The sequence below is a fragment of the Megalobrama amblycephala genome, linkage group LG5, assembly GCF_018812025.1.
Source record: "Megalobrama amblycephala isolate DHTTF-2021 linkage group LG5, ASM1881202v1, whole genome shotgun sequence".
Taxonomy (NCBI): domain Eukaryota; kingdom Metazoa; phylum Chordata; class Actinopteri; order Cypriniformes; family Xenocyprididae; genus Megalobrama; species Megalobrama amblycephala.
In genome coordinates, this window is record NC_063048.1 from 12,463,476 (window position 1) to 12,482,840 (window position 19,365).

Here is a 19,365-nt window from a genome sequence, read left to right on the forward strand (position 1 = left end):
TGCATGCAGCATGCATGACGAACACTTTGTAAAGATCCATTTTGAGGGTTATATTAGCTGTGTGAACTTTGTTTATGCTGTTAAAGGCAAGCGCGAGCTCCGTGGGCGGGGAGCGTGAGCATTTAAAGGGCCGCAGCCTGAAATCGGCTCATATTTAATGATGCCCCAAAATAGGCAGTTAAAAAAATTAATAAAAAAAAAATCTATGGGGTATTTTGAGCTGAAACTTCACAGACATATTCAGGGGGCACCTTAGACTTATATTACATCTTTCAAAAAGACGTTCTATGGCACCTTTAAAAACATACTACCGCATGTGTAGTCACGTGACGCGGCCCCGTCCAGTCAGCGGCATGGAAGCAACATGGAGCGAACGCAGAGTCAACCCACACAGACGGCGCGCGAGCAGTGAGCCCTGAAGTGAGATCACTTTCACTTGCGTCTTCACTAAACTTTGTCAATTGTATGTGCTTTTAAGGCTTGCCAGTTTGGACATTCAAATGATTTTAGACTATCGGATGTGTATTATTATATTGAGCTACTGCTGACAGTAGCTGCACATCACATGAAGATCGCGTGCACAGAGAGGAACGCAGAAACTAGTTGTCAGCGCTGTCTTGTGATTTATCACTGAAGTAGAAAGTCAACATTTATAGCATGTATTTTTCTACTTTTGTAGTGACTACTTACAACTCACAGTTTCAGTGAAAAAAAAAAAAAAAAACAGAAACAAAATAATCGTTCATTAATCGTAATTGAGGTAAAATGTTCAATTAATCGAGATTTAATTTTCAGGTCATAGTCGTCCAGCCCTTTCCTTATATAATATATAATTTTTTTGTGTGATTTAAGCTAAGAAGCACAATTTGATACCATTGTTTTCAGGTTATATCACAAATTTGAAATTTTATAGGGACATAATTTTGACCAACATTTTTCCAGATTTCAGTCTTTCCCCTTTCAAGTAGGTAAAACTACACTTGTGTGACTTAAAATAGCTGTTACCAGTATGGTTGCTGAGTGAACAGACTTGCCTTAAAGGGGTCATGAATTGAGAAATAAAATTTTCCTTGATCTTTTGCCATTGTATTATAAAAGTGTCCTTTAATTTTTAGAACTCAAAACTTCCTCATTAGTCCACAAACAGCTTTTGAAACCAAGCTCAGAAAACGACTTTTTCGGATTTTTCATTTTTCACATTATTACGTCATAGTGCGATGAAAAACCACCTCAGAAGAAGATCGACGCCTACTTCTACATCATTGCCTCTTTAGCCCCACCCACCAATTCACATGTCATGTAGGATTAAATACGAGACTGATACAAACAAAGGGATTACGTCAGCAACAAAACCAGAGATGCCTTTGAGGATTACAAGACATTTTAAAGTGCCAAGTTGTGGAAAAAAGTCTTTGCATTGCCATTTTTGTGATCCTAACTTTAATAAACTGTGAATGAACATTAATTTTTTAACGAAGTTCCAGTCAGATCATGTCAGTATAACACTGTTCATTTGTTCTCTTAATTTTAATTTTAAACAAGTAAATTCACAGGTTTTTTTGCAATTTAGAAAATGTGACCCCTATGTTTTTGCATTAGGTCAGCCTTAAACTAATGACCCAGCAAGAGCAGCATGAGTTCAGGGAAAGTTTGGAGGAAGCCCTGTCCTGGATGCAGGCCATCCAGGAGAGGCTTAAACAAAATGATAACACCCAAGGGCCCAGATCAGCGCTGGAGGTCAGGCTCCGAGAGACAGAGGTGAGACCTTCCTTGACCTTTAACCTATTGTGGGCATGGTAGTGCTGAAATAGAACCATCTCAGTTTCTCAAATGTGTCTCATGTTTGCTAAAGAAGCTGTTGTGATCATTTCACAGTAGAGCTGCATGATTAATCGTTGAAAGGTTGCGATCTCGATTCAAAAACCCATGCGATCTTATTCCTAAATGACAATGATTCGGCTATGTCTATTAAACCTTTGACAAGTAGAATCAATTGTCATGTATAGATATGTATAGCAGTTGTCATGTATAGGAATGAAACATCCACAAACAGTCTTTTTTTCAACCGCACAGTATCAGTATTTCTGTGTTACAATATTTAAAATCATCACAGAAGTGATGGGATAAAAGTTTATAGTTCAGATATAAACACTGAAGTCTACAGTAGTGATCAAAATAGTGGCTTGACTCTTCAAATAAAGACTGTATCAATTACATTGTTACACCACCAGTAGTTGGTGACAAGTGACTGCTAGAAATTGTATTTTTCATTGAATCTTTTATTAGACTCATTCAAAAACACAGATTCATCCAGTAATGAAACAAGTGAAGTCTTTATAAGTGAGTCATTGAAACATTCATTAAATATTTGGATTTTATATATATTTATATATTAATTAATTAAATATTTTTAATAGATTACAGCAAATAACATTTTGTCAGAAGTTCACTTCTAGTAAATTACATGTTATTTTATTTTGTCGTATATTCAGAATCGTGGGAATTGTGATCTCTATTTTAACGTAAAAAAATGTGATTCTCAATTTAGCCAGAATCCTGCAGCTCTATTTCACAGAGATAAATTGCATATAATCTCATCATTTTAAATTTTCAATTAAGCATGACTTTTCTTTGTTGTAAAGAAAATCCATAGCTCAGAGCCTGAAGGCCATGTGAAGATGGACAGGGTGCTTGTGGCTTCTGAAGCTCTGCTTCGAAATGGGGATGAAGAGATGAAGAATCAGACTCATTCCAAACTCAAAGATCTGAAAGTGTTTTGGGATGAGACGTTAACCTACATCATTCACTGTCACAGGTACAGATTTTGTCCACAGGTAGACCAATCATATCACCAATGTATCATCAATCATATTCATTTGTACTTAAATGATACTTAAAAGTGTCTTCCTATATTAAAAAAAGTATTTTCATATGGTGACATTTGCAATATGACTTTTGCCACTATATTACTTCAGCCATTGTCCATTCCTGATGGATCTTTTTGGTTCTTTTACCTCAGATGTAGGGACTTTTGTGTTTACATGATTTTCAATCAAATATTTTTTTAACAATCATTTTTACACAAATTATTTTGCTCCATCAATTTTCAATTAGAAATTATTATATTATATTTTATTATATTTATTTATATAAATATAATTATTATATTTATTCTATATATAATTTATTTTTCAACCCCCATTAAAAATCAGGTTAATTGGCTAAATTTACAGACTTTCAGCTGTTTGCAATGAACAAATCAAACAAAAGTAACTGAAATAGCTCAACACAATGAATGTTTCAAGTGGTTTCCCCAAATTCAACTGAAAATTCAACTTATGCTATCTCAAAATTATTCAACCACCTGAATAGAATCCCTCACAACAGCAAAAATCTGCAAAACAGATTTTGTCTCAAGCACACACGATGCAGCTAATCAAGGGCTTCATTGATTGCACCAGGTGTGCTTGAGCTAGAACACATGAAATACCTGAACTGGCTAGGGGTTTGTTGAGTGTCACATTTAAAGTCAAAAGAATGCTCCAAAAAGTTAAGAGAAGAGATCATCACCCTTCACAAACATGGAACAGGATACAATAGCGAAGGCAACTAAATGTTCCTAGAGACACTGTTGGAAGCATAGTTTGCAAGTCCAAAGTTAAAGGAACAGTGGTTACACTACCTGGACAGGGCAGAAAAAGGAAGTTATCAGTGGCTGCAACCAGATTTCTGAGACAACAGGTTCAGAAAAACCCTAGAGTGACTGCAAAAGACCTGCAGCAAGACTTGGTGGCAACAGGCACTGAGGTTTCAGTTTGGCACATACCAAACACAAACGGTTTCCATGCCAGAACTCCAAGACGTACACCACTACTGACCCAAAAGCACAAGATAAGTTGGCTCCAATATGCTCAAAATCATATAAATAAGCCACAGAAGTTTTTGGATTCTGTTCTGTGGAGCGATGAAACAAAACTGGACCTTTTTGGCCCTATGGATTAGTGGTATGTTGAAAGTTTTAAATGTCATTTTGTGACAAAAACGGTGTCTTCATTTTAAAGTACACAAAATTAAAGCAGTAATGCCTGTTAACAGTAATCTTATTTTTGCTGTTATGAAAATACAGCACTAATAATACTGTGATTATTACCGTAATAGAAATCATAGTAATAATATTGTTAATGTGATTAAATTTACAGTAAGCATACTGTGGAATAGACTACAGCAATTTGCAAATTGCTGCCAGCAAGTTACTGTGATTAAATTTACAGTAGTAGCATACTGTGATTAGTACTGTAATAAATACAGTATTTTTGAAGTTGTTGTGATTTAAATTTACAGTAAACATACTGTGGAATGGACTACAGCAACTTACTTGCTAATTGCAGCCAGCAGGTTACTGTACATTTTTACAGTGTTCTTTTTACAGTGTGAAAAGAACACTGCCTACAGTTAAGCATGGTGATGCTCTGGGGTGCTTTGCATCTTTTGGCACTAGAAAGCGTGTGGAAAGCAAGATGGATTCATTTGAAGTATCAGGAACTCCTAGGAGAAAATATCATGCCATATGTGTGAAGGCTGAAGTTGAATCATTGGACCTTCCAACAGGAAAATGATCCCAAGCATACCACAAATTCCACCAAAGCTTGGTTGCAGAAGAAGTCCTGGAAGATTCTACAGAGGCCATCCCAGTCACCTGACTTGAACCCCATAGAAAATCTCTGGTGGGTTTTGAAGAAGGTTGTTGTAGCACACAAACCTAAGAGTATTACAGAACTGAACTGGAGGCCATTGCTCCTGAGGAATAGGCTAAGATTCCTCAGGAATGCTGCCAGAAGCTGGTGTCTGGCTATGCATCTAGTTCGCAGCAGGTCACAACAGCAAAAAGGTGCTCTACTAAGTACTAAAAATTCTTGCCATGAAGGGGGTTAAATAATTTTTAGACTGCAGAAGTCATTAAAAGTTGCTTTTTTTTTTTGTGTTGAATTTGGGGAAACTACTTAAAACATTCATTGTGTTGAGCTATTTCAATTACTTTTATTGTTCAATTACTTGGGATAAAAGTTCATATTTTGGATATAAACACTGATGTCTATGGTATAGCGATCAAAAAGTAAATCACATTTTGAAAATAACTTGACGCTGAAAATAAAGGTTGTATCAATTACATTGTTACACCAGTAGGTGGCGGCAACTGACTGTTAAAAAAAGCCTATTTACATTGAATCATTCAATGTAAAGAGATTTGTTCAAAAATTCATCCAATAATGAAACAAGTGAAGTCTTTATGAGTGAGTCATTGAATCATTCGATCAAACCAACTTTAAAAAATAAAAAAATTCGAATTAATTAAATATTTTTAAATAGACTGCATCAATTACCATTTTGTTCGATACTCTAGTAAATTACATGTTTTGTTTGGTTGTCTATTCAGAACTGTGATGTCTATTTGAAACAAAATAATCATGATTCTCAATTTATCCAGAATCGTGCAGCTCTAATATATAGTATTATGTGCAGGTACGAGAAACATGTAACTAGCACAGCTATGTATAAAATATTTATTAAATTTGAAGTCATTATACAATAATATTTGACTACAGAATGGCATGATTGACTAATCAGAATACAAAATGTAAAAGTATTTATTTATTTCATATTTTTGTGCCCCTCTGATAGTCGTATCGAGTGGGTGTGGCTACACTGGAGTGAATACCTGAAGGCTCATGAGGAGTTTGGGATGTGGCTGGAGAAGATGCACAGGGCTCTGGAGCCCCTGCTTGAGATGCAGCTGGGTCTCCAAGAGAAGCTGTGGCAGGTAGATCATCTGCGTGTCCTTCACAGTGACATCCAAGCCCAGGCTCAGTTTCTGGAGAGGCTCCTGGATGAGGCTGCAGCCCTGTTCAGCCGGACCGAGGACCCCAGTGTAAATGAGCAGGCTCAGCAAGGTCTTCAAGATACCTACAACCACATTCGAGACCGAGCACAGGTAAACCTTCATCTGTTCAGGTCAGTAATTTAGTTACCACTGACAACCAGAACAGATGTGTGTGTGTGTTGAATCATTTCAGAATATTTTAGTTTAAAGGGAATTAAGGTAATGCCTTTGTTCCACATTAAAATTATGCATTTCAGTTATTTGAAAACCTTTGAAGCTGCTTTCTATTGTTAATGTTTTATAAGGTTGTTAAATAAGTAAAAAAAAAAACAGCCTTTTAATCTTCCATATCTTTTATATCCACTTTTGAAGGTCATTCAGTTTATCTAGTTTCAAGGTACATTGCCCTTCAGTTCTCCACTACTTTCACTGACTGGCTGTAACTTGTGTTGCTCTTCCATAGTTATTATGAAAGAATGTATGTATTATTAGGGGTCTACATATAGTTTCTTTTTTTTTCAGTAAGATTTTTTAAATGGTTTTGAAAGGAGGTATGCTCACCGAGACTGCATTTATTTGATCGAAAATACAGTAAAACATTAACATTGTGAAAGGCATTTTTTACCTTTATTAAGATAGTAGAAGACTGACAAGAAGTGAAGTGGGAGAGAGCGGGGGACGGGATCGGGAAAGGTCCACGAGCCGGGACTCGAACTCAGGTCGCCCAAAGCAAAACCACGCTACATGTCGGAGCACTGCCCGACTGTTTTCTATTTGAAAATATTTTAAAATGTAAATTAAAACTGCCCAACTGTTTTCGAAATGTTTTAAAATGTAATTTATCATTGTGATGACAAAGCTGAATTTCAGCAGCCATTAGAAAGAATAAAAAGTCAAAAAGAGAGAGAGAACAGTATTTATTTGAAATAGAAATAGAAATCTTGCAAAAATGCAAATAATTGCAAAATATTTACCGTCACTTATTGTATCATATATTTATTTTAAAAATTTGAATGGTAGTGTATAATTTATAATCTGTATTGATGTTGACCTTCTTAATGCATAAATTGTATATTTATTGATGTTACCTGCATAAATGAGTTTATCAAATTGAAAATAATACTAATGTCAAAGATATGACTTTGTCTTTTAATTGAAATGCATTACTTATTTGCAGGAAAGGTTGGCATTGGCACAGAAGGTAGCAGAGGAGCACCAGCAATACCAAAGTTGCGTTCATAAATTCCAAACCTGGCTGGTGTCTAAAACAGGAGAAGTCAGACGTTTCAGTGACATGGAGGATACGACACAGAATAGGCTGAAAGCCCTGCAGGTACACTGACCTACTTATTTGGGGGAGGGGAGGTCAGAATGGTCAACTGGGAAAATCATCCCTGATTTGGAAGTCAAATTGTGGATAAGTTTGGCTGAGTACTTGCTAATTTGCGTCCTCGTTTTCACTTCGGGCTACTGTATTAAAGGGGTCATGTGTAAAATCTTATTACTATGTCTAAAACTACTCTAGTACAATGTAAACACGCAGTACCCCAGTTAAGTAAAACATGTATTGCAATCTTAGATGCAAAAGCGACTCATGAATAAACACAAATTCTATGTTGAGGAACTGGAAGGAATAATGAGGAAGTTGGATAAATACTATTATTGCTAAACACCCAAAGAAAATTATGCTTCACTATAATATACTCCATTTTGTAGTACTTAATGTTCTCATCAGAATAAATACAACTATGAGCTGACAACACATAAATTCCTTTCTGAGCTGTTCACATCCTTGGACTCATTCTTTGTTTCCATAGCAACGTCCAACATGCCAAAATGGATCCATGACTTTGTTGTTGTTGACAGGAAGATACTCCATCATTACATTAATTCATTTCTATATTCCCATGCAAAATATTGAACAATAAAATCAACCATAATCAAATTTGTCAAGGTATCTCCCTGACTGCCTCTATCCTATGCGGCTTCTTTCCTTGCCACAGTTATGTTTGGCTTGCTCCCTGGGGGATTAAGTAATGATTTTCAGTAAAGCTGCTTTGAAACAATATGTATTTTGAAAATTGCTATACAAATAAACTTGGCCTGACTTTCACTGTTGAGGCTGCTGCCATTTTGCATATTCTTTTATATGACTGTGGTTAGAGTTTGACAGATGTGAACTTGATGGTACTTGATGGTGTGAACTGAAAATGTGGGACAAAAACAAATTGATTAAAAAAATTATAATAACTATAATTAATTATAGTTATTAATAATTATTGATAAAACTATTAACAATTAATTATTAATATCAATATATATAATTTAATATAATTGTAGATTATATACAATGTTAGATTCAGTTTCTGTTTTCATATTATTAATATACTATTATAGTATTTATTAATATTTTGAATTCGCTTTACTTTTTACATTTTCAGATTTCATTTTAAAATTTAGTTTTAAGTTTTAGTAATTTTGTCATGTGTCGTTGACATTTTATTATTATTATTATTTTATATTTCTATATAGCATTTATTATTTTTAGTTTTAGTTTTTGTAAGTAATTCAGTTAGTTGCTAAGGCAGCATTTCTAATTTTCGTTTAAAATAATTATGTTTTATATTGTCAACTTTATTTCAATTACCGAAAACTATTTTTTACTAGATTTAGCTGTAGCTTTAATTAACAATTACAATGATTGTATGAGTTTTAGTAGTAATTGTATATTCAATCTGCAGTATTTCTTAATTACTAGTCTGTGTACACATCTAGATGGACTTCTTGTATGGCCTTGTTGCAAACATATTATGAAGAATATGTGAAATGAATCATAAGTAATTCAATATTTTCCACCCCTCCTATCTCTATCAGGAGCTGGATGCAAGCATAGCCAAAGAAGAACGCACTCTCCAGCACATTGAAAAGTTGTCTGAAGTGGTGAAGGCCAACACGTCTCCTGCAGGTGCGGAGAAGATCACAGAAGAGATAGAGGAGTTGAGGCTGGACTGGCAGAAGTTACGCCAAGCGCTGATGGAGATTCAAAAAGAGCTCCAGAGCTCACTGGACTCTGAGAGCGAGTATTCAAACCGCTGTAAGGAGCTGTGGGCGGACCTGGCACAGGTCCGATCCCTGGTCCAGAACCTCAGCAGTGAGCTGGAGAGCAGGGATGGAGAGAGGACTGAGGAACACTTGGTAGCTCAATGGAAAACGCACACGGTTAGCACTATGTTCATCTCTCTCACCACTCCCAAATACTTTTGATGTCTTTTTGTAGGACACAGATGGAGAATCAGCATATTTTTGTGACAGTACATGATACCTACGGTGATTTAGGGAATGCCTTAGGTAAATTCCTATGGGGGTGTGACAGTAATTTGAGCTGTAGTAAATCATATTTGTTTTTGGAAGATCTCTGTGGTGTGGAATACCTCCTGAATGATGGACACACAAGGGTAAAATGTTGTAACACTTTCTAATTAGTATTTCAGTGCAAACATCTTATCTTATTCACTAACTGCATAGGGCTTCACCACTCACAATCACCGTTTTTCTATCTAAATTCGACTTATTAGACATTGAGATTTAATAATGTTTTCTCATTTAAACTTAGCAAAAATAGTGTCAAAAGTTTTATGTTCAGTACATTTTTCTATCAGAATTCTCTACTATCACTAAACGGTGTTCACAGAAGTGACTACAGGGCATAATATATGTGATAAAAACAGCATTATTTTAGATAATTTTTTTGATATTGTAGGTAATGTTGTTCAAGAACAACAATATATGCATTATATATTTTTCATTATTACATGACATTTGTTATGAAATGTCTGTTTTTTTTTTCTTGTTTTCATTTAGTATTTTTTAAGCCATTTCAGAGCAATTATCTATTTATTTAGTAGGAATATTAAGATATATATCGAATATCACTAAACTTTTTTCAACATTGATAATAAGCAATGTTGACATGTGACGTGTGTGTGTGTATATACTATATATATATATATATATACACTATCAGTCAAAAGTTTGGAAACGGTAAGATTTTTAATGTTTTTAAAAAGTTTTGTCTGCTACCAAGGCTGCATTTATTTAATTAAAAATACAGTAAAAACAGTAATATTGTGAAATATTATTACAATTTAAAATAACTTTTCTGTTTTCTGTTTGAATATATTTTATAAAGTAATTTATTCCTGTGTTGGCAAAGTTGAATTTTTAGCATCATTACTCCAGTCTTCAGTGTCACATGATCCTTCAGAAATCATTCTAATATGCAGATTTGCTGCTCAAGAAACATTTATGATTATTTTCAATGTTGAAAACAGTTTTTAACACTTTTTTTCAGGATTCCTTGATGAATAGAAAGTTCAAAAGAACAGCATTTATCTGAAATACAAAGCTTCTGTAGCATTATACACTACCGTTCAAAAGTTTGGGGTCAGTAAGAATTTTTATTTTTTATTTTTTGAAAAGAAATTAATACTTTTATTCAGCAAGGATGCATTAAATCGACAGTAAAGAAAAATGACAGTAAAGACATTTATAATGTTACAAAAGATTATATTTCAAATAAATGCTGTTCTTTTGAACTTTCTATTCATCAAATAATTCTGAAAAAAATATATATTGTACACAAATATTTTGTACAATTGTACACAATAAATTGTTTCACACAATAAGTTTCTTGAGCAGCAAATCAGCATATTAGAATGATTTCTGAAGGATCATGTGACACTGAAGACTGGAGTAATGATGCTGAAAATTCAGCTTTGCATCACAGGAATAAATTACTTTATAAAATATATTCAAACAGAAAACAAAATATTTTAAATTGTAATAATATTTCACAATATTACTGTTTTTACTGTATTTTTAATTAAATAAATGCAGCTTTGGTGAACAGATGAAACTTCTTTTAAAAACATTAAAAATCTTACTGTGTCCAAACTTTTGACTGGTAGTGTGTGTGTGTGTGTGTGTATATGTGTGTGTGTGTGTATATATATATATATATATATATATATATAATCAATTGTTGGATTTATTTAAAAAAGCAGTGTCAAATGGGATGGATATATATCAAATGGGATGCAACTATATTGAGTAGTTTGTACAAATAACAATTTAGTTGTATGAACAAAAGAAATTCAAGTAAAGCTCACAAAACTTCTTTGAGTAAATTCAAATCATTGGAATTTGTCACTGTTACATAATACACTGCCCGGCCAAAAAAAAGTCGCTGTTTGGATTTTAATAGGCAAATACTTAAGAATCTATCAATGGATCATTATTACAGTGATTATTATGTTTCTAGCATGTTATATGTTTGGCAACGGTTCTTTTAACCCTAAAAGATGGAGTGTGTAGCTTTTAATTTCTTAAACAACAATGTAGGAAGACACATCATGGCCATATTCCAGGGTGACAATGTCAAGATTCATCAGGGTTAAAATTGTGAAAGAATGGTTCAGAGAGCATGAAGAATCATTACAGAAACTGCTCTAAATGTCCAACATAACTGAACATTAAACACTAACATAAACTAACAACATCTTTCCCTTTACTAAAAAACACATAAAATAACACTTTAATCCCTAAATTTACTCTCCTAATGCAGTTCCTTGCAAAGCATGCTGGGAACTATGGATGCACTGCCCAGTTAGTTATGTCAACATTAATTTGTGCGTTTCACTCAGCAATGTTAAGCTGACTGAACAAACACTTTAAAAAAGCTGATAAAGTAAAGCTGATAATACTCATTTTTAGTAGAAGCAACTCGGTTAAATTAAGTTCATGTAGTTACATGAGTTTTTAAGTAATCTGAACAAGGATGGTTTGAGTGAAACGAACAGTGAAAGTTAATTTTTTTATTGTGTGTATAGATAGATAGATAGATAGATAGATATATCTACACAATCAAAAAAATGAACTTTCACTGTTGTTAGTTTCACTCAAACTATCCTTGTTCGATCTTAGCACTATTAGTACCCATTATTAGTACCCATATGCTGTTTGCACACAGTTGAACTTTTACTGAAAAACACCCAATCAATTGTAGATGATCATAATGGTATTTGAAAACTAATGTTTTTATTTCATTTTGACAAAGTTACTAATTGGACCAAGTTTACTGTTAGCAGTGGGGAGAAACCAACAAGGATGAAAACCTTTTTTAGATCAATGAAAGCTGTCTGGACCCCATGTGGAGAAATTCTGCATTAATGCCCTGCTTGAATGAGCTCCCTTCAAACTCCCCATGTGTGTACCAATTTCATTGATTTGTTCTCTACATCCACACTTCAGGGGGTGCGCAACAAGCTCATCGCAGAGGAGCCCAGGGTGGAACAGCTAAAATCCCGGTTGAAAGAGCTATTCCGATTCCCACAAGATTCCAAAAACTTGTCTGATGAGGTGCTAGCAGTGGTGAAAGAGTACCAGAGGTGAGCAGCAACCTTACACGCACACCCAAAGAGCCTCCGGCAAAGGAGGAACGAGGCAAGGAGAAATACTTTGATGGATATTTTATTAATCATTAGCTATTGATACTGACGTTGGTAAACATTCTGTCATGCAGAAACTGTGGGAGGCTCGTCACATGTAGGTTTTCATCCCCATTGTGTTACTGTCAGTGGGATGTCACTCACATAGGTCTAGTCAGCCGTAAACAATGTGTATCCAGCAATAAAAGAGTGCTAATGTAAGCACTTCAAACAATTAGTGCATTACACACAGGGTTTACCGCATTTATTTATTCATTTGTTTTGTGGAAGCCATCTGTTGAAAGCTCTATAAGCTCGTACTGTAAAGGACTACTCTGTAGAGTTGTTGTTTTGTGTTTCCTGTGACAGCGTGAAAGGCAGATCTTTCAGGCTGTCCTCTGAAAGTGAGACAGCTCTCCGGCAGATACTGCAGGACCCTCTGTATGGCTTCAGCCAGTGGAGTCAGGTGGTTTCTCAGGTACTGGAGGCTTCCGCTGAGGTGACGGAGTTCTCCCATATCGCTCTGCTCGTGCAGAATATAGAGGTAAATTATTTATAGCCATAAAGCGTGTGAACTTTCAACAAGACTTTTTTTCTTGTGCAGGGTGGTGTAAAATGTGTCCCTCCAGATCAATATTTGATTTGTTTTTCTCGAAATATTAATCCTTTTATTCAATTGATCAAAAAAGACAGGTAAAACATTTATAATGTTATAAAAGATTTCTATTTCAAATAAATGCTGTTCTATTCATAATGAAAAAATGTATCACAGTTTTCAGAAACATATTAAGCATATACTGAATCTCAACATATTACTGTTTTCAACATTGATAATAATAAGAAATGTTTCTTGAGCACCAAATCAGCATATTGGAATGATTTCTGAAGGATCATGTGACACTGAAGACTGGATAATGATGCTGAAAATTCAGCTTTGCCTACATAGAACAAATTACTTTTAAAATATATTAAAATAGAAAATGGTTATTTTAAATTGTAGTAATATTTCACAGTATTGGTTTTTTTTAAATAATTATGAATCATACTCAATTGTTTTATGCCCAGACTTCATGTTGCATCATACATTGCATCGTTTAGTAAAGAATTGTATATGAATCAAATCATTCAGAGCAAATATTAACCCCAGGACTCAACAAAAACATTCCAAAAATGTAAAATAAATTAATTAAAAATAAATAAATATTTAACAAATAATGTATTATGTTTTTTTTAATTTGCAGTAATAGCTAGAAACTATATAGTTATGTAACTTGATAGCTATAAATTCCTAAACATGCTTACGGCGCAAAATACTTTATAATTTATTTATAATTTTAGTTCATTCTAAATTGTGCTTTTAGGGTTATCCTAAGTTATTCTTACAATTCTTGTCATTTATGTTAGCCAGTTAAATAACATTACTGTGTGATACTGTGGTTTGAATCTCTCTCATATTGGGTTTTTGTTGAACCTTGAAGAGATGCAGAGATTTGAGCTGTATTGAAGGTTAGCCTCTTTCTTTCTTTTTTTCACTCTGAATGTTGCAATGTTTTTTCCCATTATGTACTTTTGACACCTGATTTACGCTTCTTTTTTTGAGAAAATAAAGGTTACAAATCCATTGTATGCTACAATCTGTTGTGGATATGATCATATTGTACTTTAAGCATTTGCAGTGATTTTTGCCTTTGTCTTGGCACCTTAATTTGGTGTTAGTGCTTTGTTCTCTTTGAAGTTATTGAGTGTGCTCTTTCTTCTTTTGTTTTGTTCTTTGTAGAAGTTACTTAAAAACAGCGTGCAGCTCCAGGAGCGCTTGAGTTTGCTTCAGGTGAAGAGTGATCTGCTCAGCTCTGTTTTTGGCCAAGAGAAAGCTGACGATTTGTTGGAAGAGCTCAGCGGGGATATGAGGAAGAGAGAGTTACTCCACAGCCAGCTCCTACAGCGCAAGAACCGCCTGCAGGTACCCTACCAGCCACAGCTCAAAATTTTACTGCTGTATATAGACTGTAGATGAGCTGAGCTACATCAACAATCTCTACCCCCGCCATTAGCCATAACATGCATAGGCTTACATAACAGAAAGTGTGGTCAAAGTCAAAGCTTATCATGTCAGGCTGAAAAATGAGAAGCCTTGTTTGTTGGTGTAAATCTACGCAGGCAGATAAAGTTGTAAAAATTACAGTGTATTCCTAATTTTTGATGGGTTAGAGGATTTTTTTATTGGTATTTTAACAATGTCTACAGCAAAGAACAGTTGTGATATTGAAAAAAAAAAAAAAAAAACTAAAATACGTATGTGCAATATGTTAATTATAACACTAAGACAAATGTCTAATATATATCTACATACATATATGTTTATGACTATAAGAATATTCATATGAGATAAGATAAAAGGGGTGTGTAAAAGAGGACTTATTTTATTCAATTATTCAAAATCACTTTCTTTTTTATTTTATTTTATTAAATTATTATGAAATTAAGAGTATTATATATATATTATTATAATATTATATTATGTCTGCATCCTTTTTGACATGAGGCGCCATTTTCAGATTTCTATCAGTGGGTATATATATATATATATATATATATATATATATATATATATATATATATTTATTTTATTATTCATATTTATTCAGGGATATTTGACATTAAGCGGCATTTATATATATATATATATATATATGTGTGTGTGTGTGTGTGTGTCAAATATGCTTTATGTCAAATATCCCTGAATAAAGATGCTGATCCCTGTCTTAAATCTTATTAATGTTGTCTACACACCCCAGAACCATGTGGTATCCTATGTACACCCTTAGGGTTTGATATCAAAGACGAAGGACTTTTCCGATGCCTATGACTCCATACACAAAAAACTGACCTCCATAAAGGAACGGTTTGTCAAGACGGATGGACTTCAACCTGACATTCTAGCCAAGAAGAGCCAGGCCGATCAACTCCGGGTGAGCAGCAGAGAAAACAGAAGAGTATAGCTGTTTCCGACTTCAAAAAGTTTTGCTTTGCACGCAGCTTTTTGAATTTCTTTTTAAACAGCTGTTTTGGTTTTAATCTCTGCATGTGGTAAGCTGTAGATGTACAGTGACTTTTGATTAGATCGTCTTTCGGCACACACTAAAAGAGTTATGTGAATAATTTAAGGAGCTAGGAGTTATGTCACGCTGAGCTCAATGTGTTTGCACTGGTTGATCAGAGTGGCTTGTCCAGGTGGGAGCGGGAAAGATTCGCTAGTGGCAGACTGAATGTAAAATGAATGTGCATCTTTCTGCAGGTCATTAGAAAGGACTTGGAAGATTGCGAAGCCCATATCATAGCTCTGGAGACGCTGGTTTCATCCAACCCTGCAAACAGGACAAAGTTTGAGCGTTTGTATGCGGACTGGAAATTGCTTTATAAGGCAGTTCGGGTAAGATCTGTTCTGCTCAAGGTTTTTTGAATTTCTTATAAATGGTTTTAAATTTAAAGGGTTAGTTCACTCATTAATCACTCACCTTCATGTCATTCCAAATCCGTAAGACCTTCGCTCATCTTCAGAACACAAATGAAGATCTTTTAATGAAATCTGAGAGATTTCTGTCTTTCCACTGACAGTCCACGCAACTACCACACTGAAACTTCAAAAAGATAATAAAGAGATCGTAAAACTAATCCAATAAAACAGTTTAGTCCAAATTTTCTGAAGAGACGTGATCACTTTATATGATGAACAGATTTAATTTAGGCTCTTATTCGCATATAAACATTCATCGATGCACACATCAGTTATGGTAAACGGAAGCTCAAGCACGCTTGCTTGACCAATGAGGTTTATTCTTGTGTCAAGCAAGTACAGTTGAGCTTCTGTTTATGCTCACTGATCAATGTTTATGTGTGAAAGCCTAATTTCAATCTGTTCATCATGTAAAGCGATCGTGTTGTATCGTGTAATTTTGAACTAAACCATATGGATAAGTTTTACGATCTCTCTATATATTTTTTGAAGTGTCAATGTGGTAGTTGCATAGACAGAAATCTCTCAGATTTCATTAAAATTTGTGTTTAAAAGATGAACAAAAGTCTTAGGGTTTGGAACGACATGAGCGTCTGTAATTCATTTTTAGGTGAACTAACCCTTTAATTCAAGTTGTAGTTGACCCCCCCAAAAAAAACAACTCTTATTTTTTTTGTGGAACACAAAATTAGATCATTTAAAGTGTGTTTGTGCGACTCTTTTCTGTACAACGAAAGCAAACTACAATGAAGTTGTTTCTTATGCTATATTCCAATTTTTTGAAAGCCATACACTAGCTTTGTGTGGAGTATTTGTGAGCACAGCAGGATGGGAATTTTGAGTCTTCAGTGTCACATGATTCTTCAGAAATCATTTTATGGGTGCCCAAGGATGCTTAATATTTTTGTGATAACCATGTTACACGGGTTCTTTGGTAAATAGAAAGTTCAAAAGAACAGCATTTATTTTAAAAATATATATTTTTGTAACTTGTTTTTTTTTGTGTGTGTGTTTGTGTAATGATTCTTTGGGCCAACCAATGATTTGTTGTGGAATTTACAAAAACATATCTAAAGATCCTCCCAGACTTGCAGTCTATTGAAAATTTTATCCAATCATATTATCATACTCGTACATTGCACTCGCAACTGTACAGAAATTGTGTGAAAGCGTCTGTGGCGAATTTAGCTATGCACAAATGAGATTTTAGAACCTTTGCAAAAGGCATATTTTCATAAAATTAATTTTCTTTCTTTCTGAACTACTACTTTTATTCCATATATTTTTTGCATCGTTAATTGATAGAAATATGAAATTCTGAATAATGAGGGGAGGATACATATCTTTTTACTAGCCTCTTCAAAAATGCCCAACTTCACAAGTGATTCTGATTTAACCCTGAAGATCTGTGGAAACCGCTGAGATCACACCCCGTTTTCCGTACCTCATGCTGTGTGTTGATCATGATGGTGATGAAGAAGATGACTATGAAGGCCTTGATCAAACCTCCTTACTTCAGTTTTAATGTGCACTTGTGGCCCGAAGAGATATATATTTTTTTTATTTTCTGAACAGATGCCAGAATTTTATTGCACTAAAATCCTTCTCACGTATGTTTCAGGTTCATAATGTATGTGTGTATTCACATCTATATGTGTTGTTGTTCATACCAGATGAAGGTGAATGAAAGTGAGGAGAACATTGCGGAACATGAGAGTTTACATGAAAATATTCTGAATTTGGAGAAGTGGTTAATGATCATGAGACAGAAGCTGGAGTCGTTTCGTGGATCAGATGGGGAATGGAGCATTGATAACCGCCAGCATGAGGCTGAGGTACGCCCATGAGTGACACTCATATATATATATATATATATATATATATATATATATATATATATATATATATATATATATATATATATATATATATATATATATATATAAAATATAACATACTGATAAATTAAAATGTTTATGATTGATGCAATATACAGTAAATTATGTTACGGAAAACTGGGAAATATCAGGCAATTAAAAATTCACTCATGGAAATTTAGAAAAACTTAAGAAAAGTCATGGAAATTGGTTAAAAAAAGTGGAATCCCTGCATATACGATTACAGAAAAAAACTAAATAATAACATTTGTTGTCAGCTATTTAATTTATCACATTTTGTCACTTTTTGTCACACAATTGCACCTGCATTTTGGCTGAAATCATGAATGCCATAGTATTTTTGTAAGACATAAAAATTCTACACTTTAACCCAATTCATAAAGGTATTTGACATGATTTAAATCCTTGATGTATTACTGTCATTTTAAGTCACTTGAGTCATGTCACAAAAGCACTGTATGTGCAAATGCCTGTGCATGCATGTTTTTGTAGTATTTTAGACTCAATCTTATATCACTGTTGTTGTCCTCTAGAGGGCGTTGGGAGAGTTTCCAGAGAAGGAACTTCAGCTTCATAAGACGGAGGCTCAGGGTCAGACTGTGCTGGCCAGAACCTCTGAGAAAGGAAAAGTTCACATCCTGCAAGACCTTAAACGCCTCAGAGAGTCCTGGACGTCCCTCCACAGGCTTAGTCTCAATCTTTACAGGTTAGAAGAAGTCATGCTTGCAGTTATAGAGGGTGTTGATGGTATTACATGGACAGAAACTATGACTCAAGAAGCATAATTGTGATATAATTTTTTCAGACATATTCAAAAACATAATAGGAATTCCAAAAGCATAATTCACATTCTGTTTAAATTGCAACCGGTTCACCTGGTCATGTTGATTTCAATTATTGTTGACTGCTATGTGAATCAGATCTGTGTTTATTAGTCAGGAGTTTAGGGAAAAAGATCTAGAATGTGCCATTTCCTATTGAACAACGTAATATAAAGGGTTAGTTCACCCAAAAATGAAAATTACCCTCATGATTTACTCACCCTCAAGTGTATATGACTTTCTTCTTTCAGCCGAACACAATTGGAGTTGTATTAAAAAATGTTCTGGCTCTTCCAAGCTTTATAATGGGAGTGAATGCCGCTCCTGATTTTGAAGTCCAAAAACCCGCATGCAATCATCATAAAAGTAATCAACATGGTTCCAGGGGGTTAATAAAGGCCATCTGAAGTAAAGCTATGGGTTTTTGTAAGAAAAATATCCATATTTAAATCTTTATAAACTAAAATAACTAGCTTCCAGCAAACGGTCTACGCAAAACGACTTGCGCCAAAAGAGTAATCTATGACCTGTCTCATGACGTATTGAACCGACGTGGAAGCGCAGAGGATAGAGCAAAACAAAACACCAGGTAACGAATTAGAAGTATAAAATGAGAATTTTTAAAGAGAAATATTGGAGGATTTTGATATGAGAGAAGTGGAGCTTGAGTTGAGTTGCCCAGCCCTATTTGTTTGAACTGCAAGAGGTGTCTTAAGCCAGTGGTTCCCAATCCTGGTCCTGGAGGCACCCTAACACTGCACATTTTGCA

General features: G+C 34.4%; 1 protein-coding gene across 2 annotated transcripts in view; it reads left to right on the plus strand.

Annotated features, from left to right (window-relative positions):
• The window catches only part of syne3 (spectrin repeat containing, nuclear envelope family member 3), a 43,262-nt gene that overhangs the window by 5,807 nt on the left and 18,090 nt on the right, over positions 1-19,365 (plus strand). For both annotated transcript variants that reach the window (XM_048190733.1, XM_048190732.1), the window contains exons 2-13: positions 1,600-1,758; positions 2,643-2,815; positions 5,680-5,989; positions 7,056-7,211; positions 8,753-9,097; positions 12,188-12,324; positions 12,733-12,907; positions 14,141-14,323; positions 15,189-15,332; positions 15,659-15,793; positions 17,551-17,712; positions 18,309-18,481. In XM_048190733.1, coding sequence (XP_048046690.1) covers positions 1,615-1,758; positions 2,643-2,815; positions 5,680-5,989; positions 7,056-7,211; positions 8,753-9,097; positions 12,188-12,324; positions 12,733-12,907; positions 14,141-14,323; positions 15,189-15,332; positions 15,659-15,793; positions 17,551-17,712; positions 18,309-18,481 — 2,237 coding nt within the window. In that variant the 5' untranslated portion in view covers positions 1,600-1,614. The remainder of the gene's footprint in view (positions 1-1,599; positions 1,759-2,642; positions 2,816-5,679; positions 5,990-7,055; positions 7,212-8,752; positions 9,098-12,187; positions 12,325-12,732; positions 12,908-14,140; positions 14,324-15,188; positions 15,333-15,658; positions 15,794-17,550; positions 17,713-18,308; positions 18,482-19,365) is intronic.